This window comes from Cucurbita moschata, unplaced genomic scaffold (assembly GCF_002738365.1).
Source record: "Cucurbita moschata cultivar Rifu unplaced genomic scaffold, Cmos_1.0 Cmo_Scf00007, whole genome shotgun sequence".
Classification (NCBI taxonomy): domain Eukaryota; kingdom Viridiplantae; phylum Streptophyta; class Magnoliopsida; order Cucurbitales; family Cucurbitaceae; genus Cucurbita; species Cucurbita moschata.
This window is the reverse complement of record NW_019268523.1, coordinates 4667541-4678742: the sequence shown is the minus strand read 5'-3', so window position 1 is coordinate 4678742 and position 11202 is coordinate 4667541. Positions and strand designations below refer to the sequence as shown.

The 11202-nt window shown below is 28.8% G+C and overlaps 1 protein-coding gene across 1 annotated transcript in view; it reads right to left on the bottom strand.

Annotated features, from left to right (window-relative positions):
• The window catches only part of LOC111445616 (purple acid phosphatase 3-like), a 3648-nt gene extending 3341 nt beyond the window's left edge, over positions 1-307 (bottom strand). The window contains exon 1 of the mRNA XM_023084117.1: positions 51-307. Within this exon, the coding sequence (XP_022939885.1) occupies positions 51-245 (195 nt within the window). The 5' untranslated portion in view covers positions 246-307. The remainder of the gene's footprint in view (positions 1-50) is intronic.
• Positions 308-11202: the final 10895 nt, after the last annotated feature.

Here is an 11202-nt window from a genome sequence, read left to right as displayed (position 1 = left end):
GAAAAAAAAAAAAAAAAAAAAAAAAACTGTGTAGGAAAGAGAGAGGGGACCTGAGCTGCAACTTGAGATTGGTTGTATTCGCCCTTTCGTCCCCAGTCTCCGACGACCAGAAGGCTGAGAGAGCCGTCGTCTTTGGGCGGATGGGAAAATCGCTGAAGCTCAGCAGCAGTGAAAACGACGCCGCTGAACGCAATAATGACCCACAGAAGAAGGCCTACGCGGCGGTTGGAAGCGTCGGCGTCCATGGCGAAAATCTCCCGAGGGACCAAAAGAAACCGACGATGCGTTGAAAGTGAGAAGGGAATGATGATGCAAAAAGGTGAGGCTTTTTGCATTTATATAGGCGCAACAAAAACGCCTTTTACTCTTTGCCAACAAGCCGTTTCCACCACGTTATTAATTAAATCTCCTCTGAATTATTATTTCTCATTTTAAATTTATTATTATACTTTTAAATCTCTTATGTTTCGATTTTTAAATTATTTTATTTTCATATGTCGATTTCAACCTCAAACTTAAAATAAAATAAAATAAAACAAAGAAAAATACTGTCTTATCCTATTTTAATTTTTAAATATTTAAGTCCATTCAAATTTACTTCTTAATTAAGTTCAGAAAGATAAATCAAATTTTTCGTGGTTATTGATAGGTTACCATTCTTAAAATTATTTGAATCTATGCATATAAGTGGACAGTCCACCTAAGAGACATTTATTAGGTAGGCCAATAATAATTTTTTTTCAAAAAGAAATATTCTTGTATTTTTAAAACATGTCCGATAGGAAGAGGTTTTCTCACTCTTACAAAATATGCTTCGTTCTCTTGTCCAATCGATCTGGTATCTCACAGTCCTCCACCATCTTTTGAGATCCATCGTCCTCACTGACACTCGTTTTTCTCTCCAATCAATGTGAGATCTCACATTTAGATACGGATATAACATAAATTCAATAATACAATAAGTAAATGACTGGATGATAATAATATTATATTTATTTAGAGTAAGCGAGATTTTCACTTAATTATAATGCATAATTAACTGAAAATTGAAATTATGTTTTTTTTTTTGTATTATACTAAGTTTCATTATCACATAGTGAAATATTCTGAATGTGATTAATAAATTGATGAAATATAAGATACGAAATGAAATAAACTAAATTATATAGATGGGGAAAAATGCAAAAAATGATGAAATATAGGGACTGGAATTGTAATTTAAGGAACATATAACTGATTGGGAGATGGGTTATTTTTGTCCCACAGAGCATTAATCAAAATAAATAATATAGTAATTGGAAGAAGTGATGTGTGTTCGTAGGATGACAACAAAAAATATTAAGTTGTTTATTTTATACCCAATAATTGTCATGTGAGGTAGGGTTCATTTGGATTTTATTTTATTTTATTTTTGAAATTTTCTATTGATTTTTTTTAGTGAATGGATCCAATGAATTCATATTAAATATTTTAGTTAAGTGGACAATCGTAGCACCTGCACTATTATTGTTCTAACACTTTTCAAATATCTCTTATCATTTGGAAATGAGTTTCCAAAATTTAATCTTAGATCAAAATTTATATCTCTCATGCCCAAATGCTAAAATAGTTCATTTGCAAACTTTATATTACATATAAAAACTTATAACTTTAGTGTTTCAGCTTTCACGGTTGTACCAAATAGGATTTTAAACGTTAAAAAGTGATGAACATCTCTGTAATAACCCTAATATATTATATGGATATGCAAAATTTGATTGACCCAACTTAGCAAGTAATGGCTCAAGCTCACCACGAGCAATATTATCCACCGTGAGTCACCATACATTGACCGACTCTCCTCTCCAGATATAGCATCTCACAATCCACCCTCTTGAAGTCTAGTGTCCTTGTTGACATATCGTCTGGGGACTGACTTTGATACCATTGCAATAGCCTAAGTCCACCGTTAGTAGATATTGTCCGCCTTGACCCGTTACGTATCGCTACTAGCCTCACAATTTTAAAACATGTTTGCTATAGAAAGGGTCTAACCCTACTCCGACCATATCTAGCTTACACTAACCATTGCCTCGCACCGTCTGACGTCTACTATGGAGAGAGTCTAGTCATATTTTGACCAGATCTAGCCTACTCCAACTATTGCCTCGCACTGCTTAGTGACAGTTTTGATACCATTTGTTACAGTCCAACCCTATCACTAGCAGATATTGTCCTCTATGAACGGTTATATATCATCGTTAGCCTCATGATTTTAAAACATATTTGCTAATGAAAAGTTTTCACAACAGAAAGGTTTGTTTCTCTCTCCAACTGATGGAGAGCTCACAAACCAACTCAAACTTATTATTGATTTTTAAAAGTATATTTTAGTTACGATAGGATTAGATACACTGTATTTATTTAATTCAATGATTGTTTTTTATTATTATTTATTCTTCTAACAAATTAATATATATAATTTAATTTTTTGGAAAATAATTTCTGATAATATAAATTAAATCAATATTTAAAACTAATTAAATGTTTTTTTTTAAAACGTCTCACTTTTTCTTAAAACATAAATAAATGATCTAAGCAACCCCTAATCAACTCAATCTAAATATTTCATACTTAAGTTTATTATTTAATAGAAATTTTCGACGGGAAGAAACTTAGAACTGGAACGAACATTGAATTGGATATAAAAGGTATCACTAGTCTACCCAACTCAAAACTTATATTAAAAGTATCTCAGAGATCTAATAATTATGAATGTTGGGACCAATACTACTTATTCTAAATTTCCGCTTTATAACCAATGTAACGACCCACCATTTTTGACTTAAACAAATGAACAACTACTAAAAATTTAATAAAATATCATCAAATACTTAAAACCATTTGATATTCAAAAGTTTGGGTTCCATAATAAAAACACTAAACATATAACTCGTTAATTAATCACCCATTCCGATATCAAAATATAATCAAACATTTCTAAAACTTTTCTCTTAATCACCGCTTCCTTCTTTATTCTTAGTCATTATCTCTTGCGGTAAAATTGTATTGGTCCCCATGAACTTATTTAAATGTAGGAATGTATTGTTAGGGCAGGATCCTAACATAATCGTATCATATCCAGATGTAAGTTGATGTGATTATAGCACATTTTAATATAATCATATGATATACATAATTGGCATGGTTTTAACGTTTAAATGTTGAGAAAGTAAGAGAGGAAAAGGAAAGCGATTGATGGAGGTGACAGGCACGTGTGGAGGATAGTATGGAGAAGGGGAGTGTACCCAATCGTAGCTGCTTTCATCGCCCCCACACCATTATTATTATCATCATGCCTATCCCCATAGCATTTTACATTATTTGATTCCATTTTCTTGCTTTTATTTTACTCTTCTTTCATTTTATCACTATCTTTTTTAAAGTTTTATTCTCCTTTACTAATTATAATTAAAAAAAACTTTAAAAAAAAAAAAAAAAATAGAAAGTCACTATCTACACTAACAAGATGAACCTTCATTTTCATTGACTCGATTATAAAAATTTTGTAATTAAACATAGCAATTATATATGAGACGTGTTAGTGAAAACGAAATAATATGAGGCCAAATTATCATGTAATTATTATCTTTTGTCATTTAAATTATGGACAAAAAAAAATCCATTTTTCCATTTTGTTTTTTGTTTTATTCTCCTTTCTCGCTATCACATAAATAGCCTCCTTTCATTATTCTTCCATTTCAAATAGAATCAAATAATACAAAATTACTTTTTTTTAAAAAATAAAATAGAATAAATCTAAAAATTTCCTTTTACTAATGAGGTTAAAGCTTAAATTATTATGACAAGAGATAGTTTAATCGTAATTTTAAAAAAATGTTAAACTACAGCAAATAATTCCTAATTTTTAATTTAAAAAATATTTAAAATTTCCAACTAGATCCAATTTTTTTTTGGTTAAAATATATTTAAAAAAAACCTCATGTCTCTTAAATTATTATTTTATTGATTTATTTAGGCATGTAAATTTGGTAGTTGTCACTTAAAAAAGAAATACAATTTTATAGTGGACGTGATGTGAAATTTGAATATACGTTGTGGTTCTTTATTCAATCAAGTGACGTGTCCACACGTTTAAAATGCTATTTAAAATATAATTTTAATCAACCGTGGATTTCACAAAAGTTAACTACTTTTTGGAAATGGTTTAATTCAAATTTTTTATTTAATTTTGTGATTTCTTTTTCTTTTTTCTATTTTCTTTTACTTGACATTTATTCATTTTTTTTTCATTCTTACTATTTCACAGATTATTATTACCTATTGATTATTCAGTTTGATGATCATATTAATTATTTACAATTAATTTTTTTAATAATTTTATTAAAATCATTTATTTGAGAATAATTATTCATAGAAATTAAAATTTAAAGTATACTATTATTTTATTAACAAATTATTCGAATGGTATAAAATTATAAGTATATCTTATTTAATATAATTCACTCGATTTTTGAAATAAATGTTTGTCATCAAATATAGTTATTTAATTTCAAAACATTTTTTTTATATATATATTTATTTTTCAAGCATGATAAATAAAAGTGTTAGTAAAATTTTGAAAAGTACTTAAAAGAAAAAAAAAATGAAGCTAGAGTGCATAGCGCGCCTACAGTTTTAAAATAGGACATGACATGTGAAATTTTATCACATTGTTTATTGAATTTAAAATACTTCGTTTTTGGATTTTTTTTAATTGGTTGGTGGATATGGATTTCATGAAGATACTATTGGTCGGATGTGATTACTTGTCTATATATATATATATATATATATGTATCTATATGTTATCGTTAATTACGTTTTTTAAAATTTAGTTAAATAATTATGTGGCGTGCAACAAACCATTTTTAAAATGACAATTTAACCATTTTAAAAGTTATCTTTTTTTTTTTATTTTTTTATTTTTATTTTATAGAAATTTAATATGGACAATCACGGCACGTTTACTTTTCGCATTTTATCTAAATTCTTAAAATGCAATATAGTATGTTTAGTTATATTTATATTATTTATTTATTAAGAATTGTAAGTCTATCAAGCTAAGTTTACCGGTAGCTGATTTTATCTTTTTTTGTACTTTCACTTTCAGGCTTATTCTCAAAATTTTTAATACGTGCGGGAGAAGTTTATACGTCCTTATAAAAAATGTTTTGTTCCTCTTTCCAACTAATGTAGGATCTCATAATCTACCCCCTTCGGGGCCCAGTGTTGTCGCTAACACTTGTTCCTCTCTATAAATCGTATGGGATCTCACAGTTGGAGTCCCACGTTGGCTAATCAAGGAGAAGATCATATGTATATACCCTGATGCCTTTTGGGGAAACCTCAAGTGTCACGTAAAAAAATTGTGAGTCTCAAAAGTATAGTTATAGTGATTCAAGTGTCGAACAAATTATGTACCTCATATGAGGGGGAGTATTGTTGGAGTCCACATTGGCTACTTAAGAGAAAGATCGTACTTATAAAGGTTGCGAAAGAAAACAATATGGAGAGATTCAAACTGCTACCCGTAGATGTCAAGGTGGTAAAGATATGTCGTCCAAATAGTCTCTAGAGGCCCTAGTCAAGGATAAAGTCGATGTTTTCTTTTCATACTCGAGGAGGAAAAAAAATGAAACGGTTGATTTTCAATGTTAAAAGAAGTCAACTTGCAAATAAGGATAGTATTGATGATATTTGGACTTACATAGAAATAATGGGAAGTATAGTAAGGATAGAAAACAGATGGCTCAAAATAAATAAAATCCATGCCCATTGTTATGTATATGGGAATAATTGCAAGCATTGTAAGGACATAAAATGGCTTGGCTTACACCTCATTTATTATGGGTCGAATATATATTCAGTATGACATAATTGATAGAATTAATAAATATATATATTCGAATATATATTCAGTATGACATAATTGATAGAATTAATAAATATATATATGGCGAACGGTATGTAAAATGCAATATGAACGCTAAGTGTCCAAAAAACAACTATTAGGACAGTGATGAACAACTATCGTAAAAAGAATAGCGTATTTAAAAATAATAAATTATTGTAAGTAAGAATAATATAAATGGGTGAAAAAGAATTAATTAAAAAGAATTAATGGATAAGAATTTAAATGAGATCTAACAAATTCGAAGGAAAGAGATTGATTGAAATTTAAGGGATTCAAACATACTTAATTCATAAATATGGTGAAGGAAATGCAGTTGTATAAATTATAATTATATAGGAGGGCAAATATGAAAATAAAGTAAAATTGTGAGGGTAAATATGTAAATCAAAATTTTGCTACGTGTTTCAAAACTGAATTTTTAATTCGGCCATAGCTCCTTTTTTTTTCTATTGGGCCTTAAGGGCCGTCTATACTTTGTGGCCCAAATTGAATGAGACAATATGGGCCTGAAAGCCCAAATGTAGATTTCCAAAATTTTCAAGCACTTCAATGGCCTAAATCAATTTTCATTTAGAAATCGTCAAAAATAAAATAAAATAAAATAAAAAAATAAATAAAATAGTTTGATCATATTATTTAATGATTAATTGTACGTTAATCCAATTTAAACTTGAAAAATTGCAACATTTGTCTTTTTAGAGTTTGTTTTGATAAAAATCGATAGAATTTGATAAGCTTTAAGAGTAAGATTAAATTGTTTTCAAAATCATATGGTTTATAAAACATTATATTATACCGGTAACAATAGTTAGTTTGAAGGAGGAAAAAAAAACTGAACCTTGTCGGAAATTTCGCGATTTTCGGCGAGGGTAACTGCCACACAAACCTTTTTAAGTGCCATTCTCACACCCTCAGTCATGCCACACTTCCTCGCTCCCATTCTACAGAGTTCATACATAGTCGAGGGAGAGAGATCGAGAACAACAGAGAGAGAATACTTACAATTGATGGCACAGGCTCGACACAGCGACAAGAAACATTAGGACGACAAAGCATTGTTGTAACCATTGGTAACAGATGATAATTGTGAGTGAAGTCAGAGGAGGAAATCGAAATCGAATATGAGGTTATCTGAGATGGGTAAGACTCCTTGTTATTCAAAGTAAATATTTTTGAGATAAAATTAGAAGAAATCAATTCGTTTAGTTAAAGTATATGTATCATACGTACTAAAGAATGTGATATGGGTTGGGATAGGTGAAGTTAAACATTTGAAGGATAGTTTCGAAGCAGCTACAGAATAGTTAGAGACTTCGGCCAACGCCAAATAAGTAATTGACCTTTATCGTTGAAGCTAAAAATTTTGAATGGTGTATGATGGTGCATGCCCCATGGCCTCTACATGCACCATATTATTTATGCTATGTTTAAGTGTTCTATGTAATGACATAAGATGCTACTATGTATGCAATATCCATTACGCCATGTGGTGAATGAAATGAAATACTATGTATGTTATGTCTTGCCATGTAAAGTTATGTGATAATTATCATGTATACATGATGCATATATGTACTATGTCATGGATGAAAGGAAAAAAAACAGAATGATGTTAATGTTATGTTATGAATGTAAACCATGGGGGTATCATGCATGTATGTATGTCATGTGCAGTAGCATGCTTCCCTGTTATACAGATGCATACCTTCGATATTTATATTCACCATGATATCATGTGAGCCTTTCTTTTTCTGTGGCATTCGTCGATGTGTTAACGCGTTGTGCCCGACCAAGTCAAGTTCAAGGGTATGTATATGAGCCCATATGGTGGGTCCATATGCGCGTACATGGACCGTGAGTGGGGAAGTATCACACATCCAACCCTGCTTGAAAATGAAAAGAGTTCAAGATAATGTTACGATTTTAAAGTATAGGTCTCATCATTATATGTATGTGATTGCATTACTAACCTTAATAGTGGGCTAACTTGCTGCATATTTCTTAAAATACTCAAGTCACATCCTACCCTTATTTATGAAGTAAACGTAAAACGCTCTGTACGAATGATGGTAAATGTTGAAATAACCATTAAAGTCAAGATAGGACAGTAGTATGCATTGATTTTCATTCGTTTTTTCGATCACTATTTTTATTTCTTCCAATCACTGTCTTATATGAACCGTCCATCCACAATGCCTTCTTTTATTAATTGGCCATCCTCATTTCAAAACCACCGTATATTATGCAGCCCCTTTTCGTTCAGTACTTTCGGTATTTTAAAATTATTTAAAAATAAATTATAATTTGGAAATCATTTATATCTAAATTTTATTTATCCGAGTAGCAAAACAAAAGTGGTACACATATATTATAAACGAGAATACATATTTTAACTATAATTCTAAAATACATATTAAATAATAATTATCATAATTAATTAGTGAGTGTATTGTAAATACACATAAAAATATATCAAACTTATCCAAATGAATCGGTAATAAATAATATTTTTAGAAAAAGGGTTAGTTTGGTAATTAAGTTTTATAAATACTCTTTGTGTATATATATATAAGAGTAAATATTTATTTATATTCTAAAAAATGAAGCATTAAGAGAGAAATATAAATATTTATAATTATTACTTCCAAAACAAGCATTAAAGAAAATTATCCTAATTGTGAGATAAGTTTTCCCATTTTAGTTTATTATTTTTTAAAAGGAATTAATATGCGAATTATATGACGCAATATTCCCCTTTTTTAATGTTTGTGCGAAGAAAAAGTTGGCACAAATAATTTAATGTCTCTTTCTTTTGAGATGACCAACCAACCAATTTCAAGGAAAAACATAAATTATATCAAATAAAAAAAAATTAAATTATTTTCTTAATTAAACTACAATTATGCACTTTTTTTTTATATTTACTTTCTCCAAATCCCACTTAATTAGTACTAATACTTTTTTTGTTTTCTTCATGTTCAATCTAGAGTTTTCTAAACGAAATTGTTTTTAATATAAAATAAATAAATAATATTGTACTCAAATCATCATCGTGATTTTTTTTAATTGTTTGCTACATGCCAAAAAATTCAAGACAATATTTCATATAAAAAAAAATTGAAATGAAAATGATTTTTTAATTAAAAAAATAATAATAGAGTGGAGAGAAATATGTCATATTTCCCCATATGCACTCATGATTAAGAAAATCCAAATGCTACATCCCATTGGTGATTTGGGGGCTTTTTTGTCTTTATCACAAATTTTATTAAAATGCACAAGTGGGATTTATTATTGTTAATTTTTTGTCATTTAGTTTATTGGAATTATTATAAATATTGTAAATAAAAAATGGACATTTATTTTTGTATATCAAGATTTGAGACTACATAATATATAATGTTAGGTTGGATACTGTTCCTAGGTCACCATACTTCATGTTCCATTACATGACAGAATTACAAATTAATTTATTAAATATCTTTTTTTCTTTTTTTTTTATCCATCAACTTGGTCTATTCATTAATATATTGAAAATTAATTGATGACTTTGAATATATATATATATATATATAAACCATCATTGATTTAATAATAATTATTTTATGGTAGTGAAATTGTTTGGGATGGTGGAGAAGAAGAGCTTTCAAGTATATTTAATTGAGTCACACACTATTGGTATAGACAATAATTAAAAATTAAAAATTAAAAATTTATGGTTTCATAAATATACTCCAAAGTATTTGGCTTAAGAAATAAAATATTGAAAAAATAGTACATTCATGTTCTATTAATAACACTTAATTATGGCACATATAGCAAATAATTTTTTAAAACAAACTATTCTTGTTTGTTAATATTTATAATTAAATTTAAAAATAAAATAATTACCATAATTGTTGAACTCAAAAAAGTAACGGTTAAAAAATACACCTAATTATTTTTATTTTAAACGATCTATATATATATATATTAAGTTAACATAGAAAATATAAAAATAAAGAAAATAATTGATTTTTAAATTACCGACCTCCATAAAAACAAAAGTATAATATGCATTTTGAACTGAGTTATATTAAAAATAACATAAATATATTTGAGTAAAACAAAAATGAAGAAAATTAGGGTTACGAGAAATGTAGGTAATAAAAGACAAATTTCAAAATGGATGGAGCAATATAAATTAGTCATTGTCAAGGTATATATTTATTTATAGTATTCAATTTAAACTTATTCAAGAAAACATATTTTATTTTTGACAGGCATTTTAAAAAACAAAACTACTCAATGTATTTTTTTTTAAAAATGGGTCATTTTTTTCCTCATTAAGTTAAGACAATACTCAAGTCACATGTTATTTTTATATTTTACTTAAAAGGCAACACACTCCTGTATAGTTGATGGAGACATCGCATCAAAGACCATGGATGTAACAACCCAAGCTCACCTCTAGCGGATATTGCCTTCTTTGGGTTTTCCCTTTCGGGCCTCCTCTCAAGGTTTTTAAAACTTGTCTGTTAGGGAGAGGTTTCCGTATCCTTATAAAGTGTGTTCTAATCCCCTTGTGAGATCCCACACAGTTGAGGAGGAGATCGAAGGATCCTTTATAAGGGTCCAGAAACCTCTCCCTAGCAGACGCATTTTAAAAACTTTAAAAGCAAGTCCAAAAGAGAAAATCCAAAAAGAACAATATCAAGCTGTTACAATAGAGCCTACATAGGGTAGTTGCATTTATTTTTACTAGACTTTAGGTTAGTATATTTAAAAGAATGTTTCGATGTAAAGATTATATAATGTACATAGTAGCAACTCTAGTTCCTCGTTGAACTTACGCCTTAAATAACTCTATACACGTTAAAAGACTTTGGATAAGGTATATAATCGAGGGTCAAATCTTTTATATTAGTGAAGTAGTGATCTAAAAACGTTATAGAAACATTCTAAAAACGTATCCTCCAACTCTAACGAGTAAGGATGAGTTAGTAAAGATAAGAATGTTCCCTATAAGTGAGGCAATAAAAAGGTGGTTTGAATATTCAAAGTATAGGAGGAGGAACCCTTCTTCAACTTGTACTTACTAAATTGAATTAAGAATAAATAAACAAACGCAAGCCTACCCCAAGCTACACCTATGTGTTGGTTGCCTGTGGGATTGAATAAGTAAAAGAATAAGCAATATCATCACCAACAACTTGCAAACAGCGACCTTTCCCAATTCTTATTTTTTTCTTCATCCTTCTTCTTCT